Raw genomic sequence first — 20590 nt, forward strand, 5'->3', positions numbered from 1 at the left:
CCCATAAGCATTTCGTCATCATCGATACTATGAGACAAATCTCTTTTGCTGCAAGCTCTTTGCTCTCCATATTTTGGGAGGAGGTAGTTGGACCAAACCAAGAAAAAATTGTCTATTAAAGACGGGCTCTAAAATGCATACCATAAGAGCTATAAATACTTGAGCGGCAGAGCTGTGTTTCACAGTAATGAACAAGTTCTCGTAGCTCTTAAAGTACGCATTTTAGCACCCATGTCTACCCCACTTTTTTTGCTTCTACCATTCGTCCTGGAATACCCTAGATAATTGAATCGGTACTTAAGATTTCATTGCTACTCACAGTTCAGCTTTCTAGTACTGCCTGGTCAGTATTACCTTTGATAAGCAGTACTAATTCTGGGACCTTTCACGAATACTTACGTAGTCCATATTATCACAATAACCTTTTCCATTACCCTCCTGTGAGAAAGAAAGTTCACTGAGAATAATCTGGCTAATGTATCTTCCTGTTCGGCTGACAGTATCACAGATCACAAAGAGGAGATCCTCAAAAAAAAAAAAATACGCCTCACGATTTGCGCTGACCTGATAACTGCTTCCAGCGCGTAAAAGGCGCATGACGTACTGACGGTCTGGGGAAGGGGATGGGGGATGGCGGGGAGTGGTGAGGGAGCGGGGGGAGGGGCAAGAATTCTCCACCCTATTGAGAACGTCGAGAACATCGCATTCCATATCGTCGCACGATCACCTGGATTCTGGATTAGACCTTCGACTCTGTTCCAAATAAAAACCAACTTTAACAGTACTTCGAGGCCTTACTCTACAGACCTTTATTAAAAAGGTAAACAATGTAGTCATGGAGACTACTTATAGAGCATTGTTTAGAAAACTATAAACTATATTACGTCACCACATCCCTCACTACTAGATTTCTTCAGCTGCTGTAGAGTTATGCCTCGTATGTTCTGTGTCCTTAGAGAGAGCTACATTGCTCAGCATTTCTCACATTGACCGAAAAAAATTAATTCCCTTGTAATAATAAATGTATGAGTCAGTAGACGAAACCTAAAATTTATCAGCATACCAATTTCTGACTTGTGATTACCAGGTTCGCCAGATAGCGTAACACTTATTTTAGCCCAAAACAGGCACGAAAAGACGTGACTAAGTCATAGAAGTATTCCGTTTATGAGTTAACTTGTTTCGCAGTTAATGTCAGCCAAGTTCACACAGTTCGTACTTACTTTCAGTTGTTATACATTAGTTTCCACAATGAGTAACATCAAATCCTTTGTTCGACATATACACCAATAATTGTGCTCCCGCCTTATATGTGTCTAAAAGGTATAGAACTTATACGACCTGTTATTGTTGTGATAGCGTGATAGCTGTGTTTACTTGACCAGAATTTACTCTGGACACGAATAATACAGTGGGTCATTTTTTTATTTGACTTTATTATTCCATATCATTCCTTTATTGACCAGCAAAGATGGTTTCACAACTTCCATTCAAGCAGTTCCAGTATCATTTCCACCAACTCTGCAAAGTTGTCAATGTTTTGTTAATATATATTACATTGGATTCGTCATACATTTTGCATAGGTATTTGTCTGTATGTACTTATTTTTATCACCCTCTTAACTGTAACAGACGACGAGGTGGCGCAGTTGTTAGCACACTGGACTCACGTTCGGAAAGACGGCAGTTCAGACCCACGTCCGGCCAGGCAAATTTATCTTTCCTGTGATTTCCCTACATCGCAGCAGGCAAATGCCGGGATGGTTCCTTCGAAAGGGCACTTTTTCTTCCACATCCTTGGCACAATCCGTGCTTCTGCTCCTTCTTTAATGACCTCCATGTCGACTGGACGTTTAACCCTATGCCCTCATCTCGTGGTCGTGCGGTAGCGTTCTCGCTTCCCACGCCGGGTTTCCCGGGTTCGATTCCCGGCGGGGTCAGGGATTTTCTCTGCCTCGTGATGGCTGGGTGTTGTGTCCTGTCCTTAGGTTAGTTAGGTTTAAGTAGTTCTAAGTTCTAGGGACTTATGACCACAGCAGTTGAGTCCCATAGTGCTCAGAGCCATTTGAACCATTTTTTTTAACCCAATCTGCTTTCTTCTGTAATTCTCGAAAACTTTTTTCTGTATCAGTGTCTGATGTCTGTAGTCAGAGCTATTTTTAATTTTCTTGCCTGCAGTATTTTATTGTTCTTTAACCTATACTAAGCCACTCTTTAAAAATTTCGAATATTGGTCACTCTTGTACATCTCCTCATTATTTTTATTAGATTGCTTCTTTTTTGGTACTGTTATCTGCAGTTTTTTTTAGTTCCAGCTCAGTTCTGTTTTATACATTATTACAGTGCCTGAAAAATTTTTTCTCTGTAGTACCACATTTTCCATTGTAGCCGAATTTTCAGATAAAGGCATCAATATTTGTGTGGAATACACAGTGCAAAAATAGACAGAAGAAACAATGTGTGTGGTGTGGATCAGGAATATAATGAGATATGGGGATATGAAGAAGATAGCATAAAAAATTTCTCCACAGTTATTTTTATTTGGCTAATCAAGTATGAAATGTTACACTAAAGGATATTGGTAATAGTTGTACAGAGCATTGATTGAATATGCAGAACGTTGTTCAAAAAGGCTTCCTTATCCAGCATAGGGGAGAACTCCAGCTGCAGCAGTATATGGGTAAACTCCAGCAGTGTACGGGTAACCTCTTAGCCCTGCACTGTAGGGGTAGGTCCCAGCTGTGTAGGGGTATGTCCCAGCTGTGTAGGGGTAAGTTCCAGCAGTGTAGGGATACGTTTTAGCTGTGTAAGGGTAAGATGCCGCACGGTAGGGATAGCCGTCAGCCAGGGTGTTGTAGGCTGCTGAATAGGGGTAGGCCCCTGTGTAGCCCAGGCCGGGGGTGGCGTAGCGGTCCGCAATGGCAGCGTAGTACGGGTTGTAGGCCGCCCCTGAAATAGAAGGTTTCGTTACTACCAGAGTAAATACGAATGAAGTGAATGGATAAGTATACCACTTAATGAGATACGTATTTTACTCCGTATGATCTGTCAGCAATGTATCAGAAATCTCCTATGTTGCTCTACAACTGGTGTAAATATTCTTTCTTTACAAGTCTTTCACTCAAATAACAAAAATCTAAATCTAATCTTCAGAAATTCTCAAGTTCGACATTTAAATTTATTCCGTTTCTGAAGAAAATATAAGTGAAATGTAGATAATAGAAATCGTAAATTTTTCGCTGGTGTTGTAAGCGTGACGGTTTATTCTAAGTGTAGATATATATATATATTGGTTTAATTGCCTTTGTTTCTACCATCTACTTTATAAGGCTGCCCTTTGAAACTCACTGTGCAATATTCATCATAAAAAATTGCATTGCACAGGTTACAATTTCACAAAATATTATAGGATGATGGCAAATTATCTCTGCATTAGATTCCTCCAATTATTATTGCTCTGCTAGCACCGATACTATAATTACAATGACGATTCTGTCTGCAGCCGGTGCCCTGACATAATAACCCAAAAAACATTCATTATCTAATACAATAACTGTGATCAGATTAAGCAAGAAAACAGAAAGAAGCTAAGGACAATCGTATTAGCTGTTGTTTCCAAAAGTGGTCCCTGACCTGACGCTGTACCGACAGCTGATGTATGCTGCTTCCCTGAAATAATTTCCTATACAGTCGTCAATATGCTTCATTATTCTTTTATTGGTATAAAAGATACTCCAAAATAATAGCTATGTGTTGAGCTGTGTAACATAAACCTATTTGAATCGTTAAGCCAAAAAATTCACCTGTTTGGATGTTTAACAGTATCTTACTTTTATAATCTCTCACTTCGTCACCCATTATGTATTAACACTAAAAACAGTATAAAATATTCCATTTCTCTGCTAAGACTTTATATTCTACTACAGATGCATTTCCTCGGTCAGCCCATTTTGAAATATAGTCGGTCTACAAATTTTCGACTCGCTGCTGAACATAAGGAAGAAAGTATTTTATTATTCTCAATCAATTACAGGAGGCTCACGAAATGCTAATGAAGTCACTTCATCTTCCCACATATTAACATTAAAAAAGAATAAAGGTTTAGCTTTTCTCCCTTGAGTTTGATATTATTAAGTATTCTATTCGCGAGAAGCCAATGACAGTTTTCCTCTTTCACTTAAACATCTAGTTATGTCTAGTCCTTTTGTTTTGCGTTAGTTGGCATCTAGATCGTTTTATGGCAGTTGTGTTTGAGAAATAATGCTATTCAACGTTATCTAAAGCCGCAAACAAACAGACAATTTATTATAGTTCTAACAATTGTGGTATGTCTAGTCTGTGTTGAGGAAATGAATGGGTTTTGACGTGTAAAGGGAAAAGAGTATTCAGGTTAGAAATATAATCTGAATCATTGATACATCTTTACAGCAAGAATCTTGTCTTGCTCAGGGACAAGTATACATCCACGCATGTCAGTTTTCGCTACTAGTTATGATACATCCTATGTACGAAATTTAGCAGTAGATCGTAATAGATGTCCAAAGAGGCCTCTTGTGCCGTTTATACCTTAAACCGGCCCTGGAGAAAAGGATACTGAATTTGATGGACTGATATGATACGAAATGAGGAGACTCTTCACAGAATCGGTAAGGGATGGCACCAACAATGTGCGACGGCCTCAGGGGGTACCTCCCGTGGTACTAAAAGAAGGTAAAGTTTTGGGGGATACACAGATGTAAGTATAGAGATCTAATGACTGAGAAATGAAATGAAATGATCGTACGGAACTGATGGCTAGGAGTCCCCATCTGGGGAAATTTAGTCACCGAGTTGCAAGTCTCTTCATCTGACGCCACACTGGGCGACTTGTGTGTCTGTGATGATGAAATGATGATGAGGGCAACAGAACACCCAGTCCCTGAGCGGAGAAAATATCCAATCCGGCCGGAAATCGAAACAGGGTACACTGCTTGGCTGTTAGACGTACTGACCATTCAGCAATGGAGGTGAACAATAATTGAGAACACTGTTTCTTTCGCTCTGACATGGAGGGATTCTACATATCTACATATATACTCCGGTAGCCACCAAGCGGTGTGTGGCGGAGGGCACAATTCGCGCCAAAGTCATATTTCCCCCTCTCTGTTCCACTCGCGGATCGCGCGAGGGAAATACGACTGTCTGAACGCCTCAGTACGAGCTCCAAATTCTCTTTGAATGGGGATCATTGCGCGATTTGAAAGTTGGTGGTAATAATATATGCTCTATATCCTCGGCGAAGATCGGATTTCGGAATTTAGTGAGCAGTCCCTTCCGTTTAGCGCGTCGTCTATCTGCAAGTGTGTCCCACTTCAAACTTTCAATGAGATTTTAAGCGTTCTCGTGATGGCTAAATGTACCAGTCACGAATCTTGCCGCTCTTATTTGGACCTTCTCAATCTCTTGAACCAGATCCAACTGGTAAGGGTCCCACACAGATGAACAATACTCTAAGACTGGACGAACTAACGTGTTGTAAGATTTCCTTTGTCGAAGGACAGCATCGCTTCAGGATTCTACCAATAAACCGCAGTTCGTCTTGCCCGTTACTTGTGTAATCTGATCATTCCATTTGAGATCATTTCCAATAGTCACACCCAGATACTTGACGGATGTTACCGCTTCCAAAGACAGGGCATTTATTTTGTACTCGTACATTGATGGGGATTTTCGCCTTATTATACGCAGTATTGGAGCAGTACATGAAATCATGGCGCGCAGCACCAAACTTGTCAGAAGACTGGTGACACACATATCAGAAAATACAACTGAAAATTAGAGTTAAGTAGATAATCTATGTTTAGGTACTGCGACTTCATATGCTAATAATGGTGCAATGCAAAAACACCGCTCAGTCAAAATGTTACATTGTAGCAATGACGAGGTTTAAAATAAAATAGCAAGATCCTACGGCACGCAAATGTTTGAGGCCGGAAAATAGCGCTTCTGAAGAAGTAACACACACACATAAGTCGATTTTGAGGAAGTTCTTACCTGTGACCAGAGGGTCGACCGCTTTCTTTGACCTCTGGACGCTGCTGTCATCGACAGAGGCGGCCAAGGCGGCGCCCGACACAGCTAAAATCACCAGCACCTGTAACATAAACTGCCAGGGTCACCTGCTGCTTCATGGATTATGCAACATGAAACTACTGTAACAGACGGATACAGAAGCAAGTGAGTTATCAGAAGAAAATTAGTAGTCGCCAGCATCCGGCATGAACTTTGTCACTAGTGTGGATATGAGGAGGGATTTCTTATCACAATCGGCCACAAAGCGCAGACAAACACTTCTCTGTAGATATGTTGTTTTGTGGTCTTCAGTCCTGAGACTGGTTTGATGCAGCTCTCCATGCTACTCTATCATGTGCAAGCTTCTTCATCTCCCAGTACCTACTGCAACCTACACCCTTCTGAATCTGCTTAGTGTATTCGTCTCTTGGTCTCCCTTTACGATTTTTATCCTCTACTCTGCCTTACAATGCTAAATTTGATGCCTCAAAAATGTCCTACCAACCGGTCCCTTCTTTTTCTCAAGTTGTGCCACACACTCCTCTTCTCCCCAATTCTATCCAATACCTCCTCATTAGTTATGTGATCTACCCATCTAATCGTCAGCATTCTTCTGTAACACCACGTTTCAAAAGCTTCTATTCTCTTCTTGTCCAAACTATTTATCGTCCATGTTTCACTTCCATACATGGCTACACTCCATACAAATACTTTCAGAAACGACTTCCTGATACTTAAATCTATACTCGATGTTAACAGATTTCTCTTCTTCAGAAACGCTTTCCTTCCCATTGCCAGTCTACATTTTATATCCTCTCTACTTCGACCATCATCAGTTACTCCCTAAACAGCAAAACTTCTTTACTACTTTAAGCGTCTCATTTCCTAATCTAATTCACTCAGTATCACACGATTTAATTTTACTACATTCCATTATCCTCGTTTTGCTTTTGTTGATGTTCGTCTTATATCCTCCTTTCAAGACACTGTCCATTCCGTTCAACTGCTCCTCCAAGTCCTTTGCTGTCTCTGACAGAATTACAATGTCATCGGCGAACCTCAAAGTTTTTATTTCTTTTTCATGAATTTTAATACCTACTCCGAATTTTTCTTTTGTTTCCTTTACTGCTTGCTCAATATACAGATTGAATAACACCGGGGAGAGGCTACAATCCTGTCTCACTCCCTTTCATGCCGCTCGACTCTCATAACTGCCATCTGGTTTCTGTACAAATTGTAAATCGCCTTTCGCTCCCTGTATTTCACCCCTGTCACCTTTAGAATTTGAAAGAGAGTATTCCAGTCAACATTGTCAAAAGCTTTCTCTAAGTCTACAAATGCTAGAAACGTGGGTTTGCCTTTCCTTAATCTTTCTTCTAAGATAAGTCGTAAGGTTGGTATTGCCTCTCGTGTTCCAATATTTCTACGGAATCCAAACTGATCTTCCCCGAGTTCCGCTTCTATCAGTTTTTCCATTCGCCTGTAAAGAATTCGCATTAGTATTTTGCAGCTGTGACTTATTAAACTGATTGCTCGGTAATTTTCACATCTGTCAACACCTGCTTTGTTTGGGATTGGAATTATTGTATTGTTCTCGAAGTCTGAGGGTATTTCGCCTGTCTCATACATCTTGCTCACCAGATGGTAGAGTTTTGTCATGACTGGCTCTCCCAAGGCCGTTAGTAGTTCTAATGGAATGTTGTCTACTCCCGGGGCCTTGTTTTGACTCAGGTCTTCCAGTGCCCTGTCAAACTCTTCACGCAGTATCGTATCTCCATTTCGTCTTCATCTACATCGTCTTCCATTTCCATAATATTGTCCTCAAGTACATCGCCCTTGTATAAACCCTCTATATACTCCTTCCACCTTTCTGCCTTCCCTTCTTTGCTTAGAACTAGGTTTCCATCTGAGCTCTTGATATTCATACAAGTGGTTCTCTTCTCTCCAAAGGTCTCTTTAATTTTCCTGTAGGCAGAACATATCTTACCCCTAGTGAGATAAGCCTCTACATCCTTACATTTGTCCTCTAGCCATACCTGCTTAGCCATTTTGCACTTCCTGTCGATCTCATTTTTGAGACGTTTGTATTCCTTTTTGCCTGCTTCTTTTACTGTCTTTTTATATTTTCTCCTTTCATCAATTAAATTCAATATTTCTTCTGTTACTCAATGATTTCTATTAGCCCTCGTATTTTTACCTACTTGATCGTCTGCTGCCTTCACTACGTCATCCCTCAGAGCTACCCATTCTTCTTCTATTGTATTTCTTTCCCCCATTCCTGTCAATTGTTCCCTTATGTTCTCCCTGAAACTCTGTACAACCTCTGGTTTAGTCAGTTTATCCAGGTCCCATCTCCTTAAATTAGCACCTGTTTGTAGTTTCTTCAGTTTTAATCTATAGCTCATAACCAATAGATTGTGGTCAGAGTCCACATCTGCCCCTGGAAATGTCTTACAATTTAAAACCTGGCTCCTAAATCTCTGTCTTACCATTATACAATCTATCTGATACCTTTTAGTATGTCCAGGTTTCTTCCATGTATACCACCTTCTTTTATGATTCTTGAACCAAGTGTTAGCTATGATTAAGTTATGCTCTGTGCAAAATTCCACCAGGCGGCTTCCTCTTTCATTTCTTCCCCCCAATCCATATTCACCTACTATGTTTCCTTCTCTCCCTTTTCCTACTGTCGAATTCCAGTCACCCATGACTATTAAGTTTTCGTCTCCCTTGAATACCTGAATAATTTCTTTTATCTCATCATACATTTCATTAATTTCTTCGCCATCTGCAGAGCTAGTTGGCATATAAACTTGTACTACTGTAGTAGCCGTGGGCTCCGTGTCTATCTTGGCCACAATAATGCGTTCACTATGCTGTTTGTAGTAGCTTACCCGTACTCCTATTTTTTATTCATTATTAAATATACTCCTGCATTACCCCTATTTGAATTTGTATTTATAACCCTGTATTCACCTGACCAGAAGTCTTGTTCCTCCTGCCACCGATCTTCAGTAATGTCTACTATATCTAACTTTAACCTATCCATTTCCCTTTTTAAATTTTCTAACCTACCAGCCCGATTAAGGGATCTGACATTCCACGCTCCGATCCGTAGAACGCCAGTTTTCTTTCTCCTGATAACGACGTCCTTTTGAGTAGTCCCCGCCCGGAGATCCGAATAGGGGACTCTGTAGATAGGGAAAACTTTTTGTGGCCACAGAGAAGATCTGGTGTAGCAAAATAATATTTAAATTTCAGACCTGTCCTACGTTGTAGCAATTCCCTACATCAAGCCAATTGAAAAGACCATTTTTAGGCCTGCAGGAGTAGGGAACCTCTAGGAGTAGGAAACATTTATGGCTGTGAACAGTAAGTAAACGAAAGAATTAACGCCTCTGGGCCCACTGGTCATTATTTCATAAAGTTAGTTAACGTAGACGTCGAAACCGGCGGAGAGGGCTCTTAGAAAAGGCAGGGTTTGTTTTATCCCGTTTGGCAGGTGGCATGTATCACAGTGAATATTCTGAATACAGGCCGTTCCACACTGATATGGAAAATTCCAAAGCAATATACGACGCTTCTCGAGAAACAAATGGTGAATAAGATGCTACATCTAGGAGACGTATTCATCGAAGACAAAGAGCAACGTACAAGAGGTAGTCGGCAAAGAAACAGGAACGAGAGAAGCAATTCTCAGATTCCGTGTTATAATGAAATGGAGTCTGAAGAAAGCTGTTGATTTAGAGAACACTTTCGGCACTGTAAGATGGAATAAGATTTTCACAGTCCTTAGAAGATGGTGGAACAGTTATGAATTCTTTATTTATTTCTTGGCTCCTTTGTCCCGCTTTCAACGCGTGGTCAGTCGTGTTACTATTGATTTGGCAATGTTAGTTGCAGAGGATACCCTTGCTGTCGCCACCCCGAATCCCCTGGGACGGAATAAGTGTACCCCAGCTGTCTCAATCTAGTGTAAGCCATGTAAGAATTCAAACATTTTCAAATGTCTGCGAGTCGTGTAAATGAGGCGTGACGTGGGGACCAGCCCAGTATTCATCTAGTGGGATGTGGAAAACCGCCTAAAAACTACAAAAACAACACACCCTGGCACATGACGTTCACCAGGCGCTCGTCATATCCACACCCTGCCATCGGAACGCCACATTGTGTACCGTGATTCGTCACTACACACAACGTTTTTCCACTGTTCAATAAGCCAATGTTTACGCTCCTTACACCAACCGAGGCGTCGTTTGGTATTTACTGGCTTGATGTGTGGCTTATGAGCAGCTGCTCGACCATGAAATCCAAGTTTTCTCACCTCCCGCCTAACTGACATAGTACTTGCAGTGGATCCTGATGCAGTTTGAAATTCCTGTGTGATGGTCTGGATAGATCTCTGCCTATTACACATTACGACTCTCTTCAACTGTCAGCGGTCTCTGTCAGTCAACAGACGAGGTCGGCCTGCACGCTTTTCTGCTGCACGTATCCCTTCACGTTTCCACTTCACTATCACATGGGAAACAGTGGACCTAGAGACATTTAGGAGTGCGGAAATCTCGCGTACAGATGTATGACACAAGTGACACCCAATCACCTGACCACGTTCGAAGTCCGTGAGTTCCGCGGAGCGCCCCATTCTACTCTCTCACGATATCTAATGACTACTGATGTCGCTGATATGGAGTACCTGGCAGTAAGTGCTAGCACAATGCAAGTAATACGAAAAACGTATGTTTTTGGGGGTGTCCGGATACTTTTGATCACATAGTGTACCTCAGTGCCGTTACGGAAAGAGGACCTCTCCGTATTTCGTTAACGTGTCGATATTCAGGATGAGAAGCAATGCTATTGCCGTTGTTTTGATGGGGCTCTGATCGGCTTGTCCAAACCCATTTTGACTGTCAGCAGCTTTAATGCGCACAGATGCTTGTGTTCCAACTCTACGTCGTCGTCGCCGGCCGCGGTGGTCTCGCGGTTCTAGGCGCGCAGTTCGGAACCGTGCGACTGCTGCGGTCGCAGGTTCGAATCCTGCCTCGGGTATGGATGTGTGTGATGTGCTTAGGTTAGTTAGGTTTAAGTAGTTCTAAGTTCTAGGGGACTGATGACCACAGCAGTTGAGTCCCATAGTGCTCAGAGCCATTTGAACCATTTCTACGTCGTCGTACCGGAACTGGCGCCTAAGCACTAGTCATTAGACTAACACTGCTTCCAAAGTTAGTTCTACAGCGGACAGTCTGAACATCATTCCTATACAGTTGGTTACTCATACGGTAAATAGTTTTTCGTCTCCGCTGGCTCGAGTAACGAAAGTTTAATTACAGTCACCCTGAATATGTAGCAGGAAGAAATATGTTAGTTGGCTCTTCTGAGAGCGTATAGTCTCGGAATTTTACAACCGCTCCCTTGACGAAAGGTCTGTACCTAAAGACTGGAAAGTAGCACAGGTCATACCAATATTCAAGAAAGGAAATTGGAGTAACCCACTGAATTACAGACGCATATCACTGACCTTCATTTGCAGTAGGATTTTGGAGCTTACACTGTATTAGAACATCATGAATCACCTTGAAAAAATGACTTATTGATATATAACCAACACGGATTCAGAAAATACACAGCTATCTCTGTATACCCATGAAGTAATGAGTACTGTTGACAAGGGATCTCAGATCGATTCCATATTCCTAGGTTTCCACAAGGCTTTTGATACCGTTCCTCACAAGCTACTTTTAATCAAATGGCGTGCATATGGAGTATCGTCTCAGTTGTGTGACTGGATTCGTGATTTCCTCTCAGAGAGGTCACAGTTCGTAGTAATAGACGGTAAATCATCGAGTAGAACAGAAGTGATATCTGGCGTCCCACAAGGTGGTGTCATAGGCCCTCTTGCTGTTCCTGATTTGCATAAAGGATCTAGATGATAATCCGAGCAGCCCCCTTAGATTGTTTGCAGATAACGCTGTAATTTACCGTCTAGTAAAATCATCAGACGATCAGTTCCAATTACAAAATGTTCTAGAGAAAATTTCTCTATGGTGCGAAAAGTGGCAAGTGGCACTAAACAAAGAAAAGTGCGAGGTCACCCACATGGATACTAAAAGAAATCCGATGAATTTTGGGTATACGATACATCGAACAAATCTAAAGGCTGTCAATTCGACTAAATACCTAGGAATTACAATCACGAGCAACTTAAATTGCAAAGACCACATAGATAATATTGCGGGGAAGGCGAAACAGAGACTACGCTTTGTTGGCAGAACACTTAGAAGATGCGACAAATCAACTAAAGAGACAGCCTACATTACACTTGTCCGTCCTCTGCTGGAATACTGCTGCGCGGAATGGGGTCCTTACCGGGTAGGATTGACAGAGGACATCGAAAAAGTGCAAAGAAGGGCAGCTCGTTTCGTGTTATCGCGCAATAGGGGTGAGAGTGTCACTGATATGATACGCCAGTTGGGGTGGCAGTCATTGGAAAAAAAGGCGGTTTTCTTTGAGGCGAGATCTATTTATGAAATTTCAATCACCAAGTTTCTCTTCTGAATGCGAAAATATTTTGTTGATACCCAACTACGTAGGGAGAAATGATCATCATAATAAAATAAGAGAAATCAGAGCTCGAACGGAAAGATTTAGGTTTTCCTTTTTCCCACGCGCCATTATAGAGTTGAATGGTGGAGAAGTAATATGAAAATGGTTCGATGAACCCTCTGACAGGCACTTAAGTGTGAATTGCAGAGTAACCATGTAGATGTAGATGTAGATGTATAGTACTGCTAAACGTGGTGTGTAACGCCTCTCTTGTGTCGTCAGCCACTATAGTTGAGTGAGCTTCTCCGCAACGACTTCGCGCTTTTAAACGAACCTGGACGAAACACGCTTCTATTATTCGAATCTTCTTTATTTCCTCCATCAATCGATTCTGGTACGGGTTCGAGACTAACGAGTAATATTCAAATACTGGTGGAATGTGATTTTTGTAAGCTACTTCCTTAGTGAGTAGACTTAACATCCTGATTATTTTACCTTCTATTTTGAACCACTCTATACTCATACTCCAAGAACAACGGACGTGACCGCTTCCAGTAACTGTTGTGCACTAGTATAATCACAAAATAATGGTTCTTCCCACTTTTTATGCACAGTGGGTTACATTTAGTAAGTGCCAAAACCTGGCGCCGATTCCTCGTGATCTTCCTGTATTACCCTATTTGTAACAACACCATCCGCGTGTCCGTAGCTCATGCTCTAGTGGCTAGTGTTGCTGCCTCTGGAACAAGGAGTCCCGGGTTCGATTCCTAGCCGGGTCGGGGATTTTCTCTGTCCGTGGACTGGGTGTTTGTGTTGTCTTCATTAATTCATCTTCATCATTCGTGACAGAGGCGAGATTGCGCTGTGTAAATAAAATGGTGTGAAAATTTGGACTTTGTAACGGCGCTGGTGACACTGCAGTTGAGCGCCCCACAAACCAAACATCATCAATATCATCCGCAAACATTCTCTTGGTGGTTTCAGTGGTATCTACTAGAACGTTCACACATATTGTGAACTGTAATGATCCTATAACAAATCCTCTGAGTGCACTCAAAGTTACCTTTACGTTTGAAAATTTCTCTACGTTAAGAATGGAATGTTATCTTTTGTTTGGCAGGAACTTTATAATCCATTCATAAGGGTAGTCCGATACTTCACGTACAAGTTGATCTAATCAGAATGAGATCCAGAATGAGATTTTCACTCTGCAGCGGAGTGTTCGCTGATATGAAACTTCCTGGCAGATTAAAACTGTGTGCCGGACCGAGACTGGAACTCGGGACCTTTGCCTTTCGCGGGAAAGTGCTCTGCCAACTGAGCTACCCAAGCAAGACTCACGCCCCGTCCTCACAGCTTTACTTCTGCCAGTACCTCGTCTTCTACCTTCCAAACTTTACAGAAGCTCTCCTGCGAACCTTACAGAACTAGCACTCCTGAGAGAAAGGATATTGGTGAGACATGGCTTAGCCACAGCCTGGGGGATGTTTCCAGAACGAGATTTTCACTCTGCAGCGGAGTGTTCGCTGATATGAAACTTCCTGGCAGATTAAAACTGTGTGCCGGACCGAGACTGGAATTCGGGACGTTTGCCTTTCGCGCGCAAATGCTTTACCAACTGAGCTACCCAAGCACGACTCACGCCCCGTCCTCACAGCTTTACTTCTGCCAGTACCTCGTCTCCTACCTTCCAAACTTTACAGAAGCTCTCCTGCGAAACTTGCAGAACTAGCACTCCTGAAAGAAAGGATATTGGTGAGACATGGCTTGGCAACAGCCTGGGGCATGTTTCCAGAGTGAGATTTTCACTCTGCAGCGGAGTGTGCGCTGATATGAAACTTGCTGGCAGATTAAAACTGAGTGCCGGACCGAGACTGGAATTCGGGACGTTTGCCTTTCGCGCGCAAATGCTCTACCAACTGAGCTACCCAAGCACGACTCACGCCCCGTCCTCACAGCTTTACTTGTAGCAGTACCTCGTCTCCTACCTTCCAAACTTTACAGAAGCTCTCCTTGATCTAATCAATTAACATGTATGTGCGTCTAGACGCAGTCAGCCTATCTACGGACGTTAGTGTAAAGAATAAGGGGTGACGTAAGTACTTTGATACATTGTAACGAGCGGATACCTCTGTCAGCTGTTTTGCGGAGCATTCCTACAGCAATATAGTTGCTAAAGGCATCTTTGTGTTAGAAGAAAATGTGTGAGCCGCGAAAATCTGCTACTCACCAGCTTCAGCATTTTGATGAACGACGTGCCTGCGGACTACAGCGACGTGGGTGTGGGATTCTGCGGTCGGTCGACTGCGTGTGAGGATCGGCAAGCGGCGAGGCCTTTTATACGCAGCAGCCGAAGCAGACGCACGGCCACAATCCCCCCACCAGCGCCCGCTCTGGCCGTTAATTACCCGCGTGTTGGTCCTGGTAACTTACCCGATGGGAGGAGCCAAAGGAACGAACATGTGCTGATTTCTCAGTTTCGTAGCAGCCCATGTAGGATGCGCACAGGCTTATTCGTTCTCTTTCTTCGTGACCAAAATATTCTCTGTCGATATCGCGTCTCACGAATATAACGGTCGATAAGAAGAGTGACATTGTGTTTCAGGGTGCAAAACTAGTTAAGATATAATCTTCTCAACCTAAACAAGGTTTACATCTACATCTACATTTATACTCCGCAAGCCACCCAACGGTGTGTGGCGGAGGGCACTTTACGTGCCACTGTCATTACCTCCCTTTCCTTTTCCACTCCCGTATGGTTCGCGGGAAGACGACTGCCGGAAAACCTCCGTGCGCGCTCGAATCTCTCTAATTTTACGTTCGTGATTTCCTCGGGAGGTATAAGAAGGGGGAAGCAATATATTCGATACCTCATCCAGAAACGCACCCTCTCGAAACCTGGACAGCAAGCTACACCGCGATGCAGAGCGCCTCTCTTGAAGACTCTGCCACTTGAGTTTGCTAAACATCTCCGTAACGCTATCATGCTTGCCAAATAACCCTGTGACGAAACGCACCGCTCTTCTTTGGATCTTCTCTATCTCCTCTGTCAACCCGACCTGGTACGGATCCCACACTGATGAGCAATACTCAAGTATAGGCCGAACGAGTGTTTTGTAAGCCACCTCCTTTGTTGATGGACTACATTTTCTAAGGACTCTCCCAATCAATCTCAACCTGGCACCCGCCTTACCAACACTTAATTTTATATGATCATTCCACTTCAAATCGTTCCGTACGCATACTCCCAGATATTTTACAGAAGTAACTGCGCTATCATATAATCATACAGAAAAGGATCCTTCTTTATATGTATTCGCAATACATAACATTTGTCTATGTTGAGGGTCAGTTGCCACTCCCTGTACCAAGTGCCTATCCGCTACAGATCTTCCTGCATTTCGCTACAATTTTCTAATGCGAAATGCCGCATGGAACTTTCGACACTATCTACTAGATCATTTATATATATTGTGAAAAGCAATGGTCCCATAACACTCCCCTGTGGTACGGCAGAGGTTACTTTAACGTCTGTAGACATCTCTCTATTGAGAACAACATGCTGTGAGCTGTTTGCTAAAAACTCTTCAATCCAGCCACACAGCTGGTCTGATATTCCGTAGGCTCTTACTTTGTTTATCAGGTGACAGAGCGGAACTGTATCAAACGCCTTCCGGAAGTCAAGGAAAATGGCATCTACTTGGGAGCCTGTATCTAATATTTTCTGAGTCTCATGGACAAATAAAGCTAGTTGGGTCTTACACGATCGCTGTTTCCGGAATCCACGTTGATTCCTACAGAGTAGATTCTGGGTTTCCAGAAATGACATGATGCGCGAGTAAAACACATGTTCTAAAATTCTACAACAGATCGATGTCAGAGATATAGGCCTATAGTTTTGCGCATCTGCTCGACGACCCTTCTTGAAAACTGGGACTACTTGTGCTCTTTTCCAATCATTTGCAACCTTCCTCTAGAGACTTGCGGTACACGGCTGTTAGAAAGTGGGCAAGTTCTTTCACGTACTCTATGTAGAATCGAATTGGTATCCCGTCAGGTCCAGTGGACTTCCTCTGTTGAGTGATTTCAGTTGATTTTCTATTCCTTGGACACTTATTTCAATGTCAGCCATTTTTTCGTTGGTGCGAGGATTTTGAGAAGGAACTGCAGTGCGGTCTTCCTCTGTGAAACAGCTTTGGAAAAAGGTGTTTAGTATTTCGGCTTTACGCGTGTCATCCTCTGTTTCAACGCCATCATCATCCCAGAGCGTCTGCCTTAGAACCATAATAAACATCGTTACTATAGTAAAAAAGTTATTCTATAGGTACAGATCTTTGAGTACCATAATTACAAATGGTGGACACGGAAAGAGGCAATGAAACGAGGAAATAGTTCCAACAATAGTGGGTCAGAAAACAAAGTTTACCCGAAACATCGCATGCACATGTAGAGTGACACTAACGTTACAACACTGTTAACCTGCAAGACCATGCTTTAGATGATGTTTCCTGATGGTGAACAGATGCGTGTGTGATACATGTGCGTTGCTGGACCGACACACTTTCATGTGCTGTTGGCAGTACGTAGCACGAATCTTCGACAGCTAGTGTATCGACTGTGACTCGCCAATACTATGTCCTCCTAGGTCCCCCGCCTTCACTCCGCTGGATTTTTTTGTGAAGGGATATTTGTAAGCTTTGGGGAATTTCGGTCCTGTGGATGGTCAATAAACTGCAGGAAGCCAGCGTGGATGACAGTCAGTGCATTCGGAAAACTCCTGGGAGGTTTGAAAGTGTACAGGAATCGATGTGCAGATGTGCTGAAACCTACCTTCAGATGAACCGTGGTCACGTGGAACACTTTTTGTACTCAAGTACATATCTACAGTTTGGATCTTCAAGTATTCTGATATACGTGCGGTTCTAGGCGCTACAGTCTGGAGCCGGGCGACCGCTACGGTCGCAGGTTCGAATCCTGCCTCGGGCATGGATGTGTGTGATGTCCTTAGGTTAGTTAGGTTTAATTAGTTCTAAGTTCTAGGCGACTGATGTCCTCAGAAGTTAAGTCGCATAGTGCTCAGAGCCATTTGAACCATTTTTATTCTGTTATAACGTGTTCATGGACTGGGCCCTAATAAGTCGTTTTAGGGAAAATAATGGTTTCCGAGAGCTATGTTTATTGGGATATTTACTTGTATCATTGCCCTCCGCTCGTCCCCTTCAAATCTTCCGTATACCTCAACTTCTACCGGCCGGAGTGGCTGCGCGGTTCTAGGCGCTACAGTCTGGAACCGCGCTACCGCTGCGGTCGCAGGTTCGAATCCTGTCTCGGGCATGGATGTGTGTGATGTCCTTATGTTAGTTAGGTTTAAGTAGTTCTGACTTCTAGGGGACTGATGACCTCGGAAGTTAAATCCCATAGTGCTCAGAGCCATTTGAACCAATTTTTTGAACCTGAATTTCTGATCATGCGTGTCGTAGCATTGTGAGTGCCTCGCGGTGATTCTTCAGTTGATGAGTTACTGTGTAACGTATTGACGTACATGTGGTTGTGGGTTGAATTTAATTCGATTTGTGGTTTACTCTCTAAGTATTTTACTATTCGATTTTCTTTCATTTAAACAGAGCATCTAACGATGACTTGGTAATAAGTCTGATCCATTAATAATGACACTTGGGTGATCTGCCGCTGGGATACACAACAAAAAAACTTAACAGTATAATCAGTTGCAGATAGGAAGCAGTTTTAAGAATGATACACAACCGCTTAAATGTCAAACTTCCAGGTTCTGAACTATACAGAAAATATCATGTCTCCTCAATTTTTTTTCCTGTTTGGAAACCAAGTTTTTTGAGACACTCGTACACAAAATATTCTCGGACTGCTTCCTGCGTCAATTCTGGATCGAAAACTCTAGGCAAGTAATCAGAGAATATTTTAGTCCTTGTTTCCAAATTCTCCTTTATTGTTTTGGATGTAATGGAGACTTGCTGGATTTGTGAAAACTCTACCTGAACATATTCATATGTAGATGTATATATCAAACGCTTAAAAAATAGGTTTATCTGATAATGGGTCTCAATGTGGGGATCGTGACACGAGTTTAGCGAATATCAGGAACTTTGAGCAACGCTTTTAATTACGTGATGGCTCTGCTGCCTAAAAATTTTAAAGGCTCTTCCGTTGAGTCGCTATCATTGTGTGTAGAACGTCTTAATGTATTCTCATGCACGCATGTAACATACCATTCAGTTTTCGTCGCCCGCTATCCATCGTTCTGCAGGACTTTATGTTTCGATACACTTAAGAACCAATTACACTGTCAGAGAAGCACTAAGATTAATATGTCGGTAACACTGATGAAAATTATAAGTGAATAAAAAAGAGGCGACGGTAGTCCACAAGGTACTCTTTTCAAGGTAATGGACATGATTCAAATGGTTCAAATGGCTCTGAGCACTATGGGACTTAACATCTGTGGTCATCAGTCCCCTAGAACTTAGAACTATTTCAACCTAACTAACCTAAGGACATCACACACATCCATGCCCGAGGCAGGATTCGAACTTGCGACCGTAGCAGTCGCGCGGTTCCGGACTGCGCGCTTAGAACCGCTAGACCACCGCGGCAGGCTAATGAAGCACGTCAATCAGATATATGGAAGCGTGCCTCAGAATTTTTTGTGTGAAAATAATAAAGCATTTTGAGTAAAACAGCCTTTATTGGCAATCTATACCTTTATTATTTGTGTTAACATATTAATTTCTTAACATGGCCACGCGGTTCTAGGCGCTGCAGTCCGGAACCGCCCGACTGCTACGGTCGCAGGTTCGAATCCTGCCTCGGGCATTGATGTGTGTGATGTCCTTAGGTTAGTTAGGTTTAAGTAGCTCTAAGTTCTAGGGGACTGATGACCTCAGATGTTAAGTCCTATAGTGCTCAGAGCCATTTTTTTCTTAACATAGTCACACTGGTGAGGGGCACAGTTCTCGAAACGTGAGATCCGTTTGTTGACATCGTCACTGTAGGATGTATGACTTTGTTGACGATGCCACAACCTCACTCCTGCCTGCACCGTTTCATCACTACCAAAGTGAATCCGTCGAAAGTGTTCTATAAGTTTCGGAAACATCGGATGGAGCCAAGCCGGGACTCTATCTGGGACGATCGATGACAGTGAACCCGAGGCGTCGGATTGTTGCGGATGTGGTAACACTCGTGTGTGGTCCGCAATTCTCATTCTGAAGGAGAAGGCGCTCCATGTGGAAAGAAATCTTCGAATTCGAGACTCGATTGCAGCACGCCACACACAGACGCAGTTACATTATACAGGGGCATGTTACACGTTATTCATGTTTGTTTCATCTAAAAAGCTTTAAGAGTTTTAACATAATAAGTTCGTAGGTATTACTTTACATCACTCCGTCGTACAGCCTCTACGGTTTGGTTACTAAAATCTTTCTTCATTCTTTTGTAGGGCTTCGAATATTCATTCCGTTCGATGATAAGTGTGGTATCCAATTAAGTAAAGCTTTACCAGTGAAAGATGGATAATATACATTCATTACTAACATAAACTCATTTTCTTTACTTTTGAGGTTAGTTGTCCATGTGCTTTTGCTGACACTCATCGAATAGAGCTGTTTAGAAATGCAAAATAATAGTTCCATTCCTGCGGTTTCTTCTAACAAGGCAAGTACACCATGTCGAATGTTTGAAATCAATAAAAATTCTTTTAAAAACAGAGCTGCCTGCTCCACCTTCCATCAAAGTCATTTACACTACTGACCATTAAAATTGCTACACCACGAAGATGACGTGCTACAGACGCGAAATTCAATCGACAGGAAGAAGATGCTGCGATATGCAAATGATTAGCTTTTCAGAGCATTCACACAAGGTTGGTGCCGGTGGCGACACCTACAACTTGCTGACATGAGGAAAGTTTCCAACATATGTCTCATACACAAACAGCAGTTGACCGGCGTTGCCTGGT

General features: G+C 42.6%; 1 protein-coding gene across 1 annotated transcript; it reads right to left on the minus strand.

Annotated features, from left to right (window-relative positions):
- Positions 1–2520: 2520 nt before the first annotated feature.
- Positions 2521–14906, minus strand: LOC124545367. Its single transcript, XM_047124278.1, has 3 exons — positions 14825–14906; positions 6034–6133; positions 2521–2949 (listed from the first exon to the last, which is right to left on the minus strand). Exons 1-3 carry the CDS (start codon positions 14834–14836, stop codon positions 2639–2641), a joined length of 423 nt encoding a protein of 140 aa, XP_046980234.1. The 5' UTR covers positions 14837–14906; the 3' UTR covers positions 2521–2638.
- Between the last annotated feature and the right edge of the window lie 5684 nt (positions 14907–20590).

The sequence above is a fragment of the Schistocerca americana genome, chromosome 8 (genome assembly GCF_021461395.2).
Source record: "Schistocerca americana isolate TAMUIC-IGC-003095 chromosome 8, iqSchAmer2.1, whole genome shotgun sequence".
Classification (NCBI taxonomy): Eukaryota; Metazoa; Arthropoda; class Insecta; order Orthoptera; family Acrididae; genus Schistocerca; species Schistocerca americana.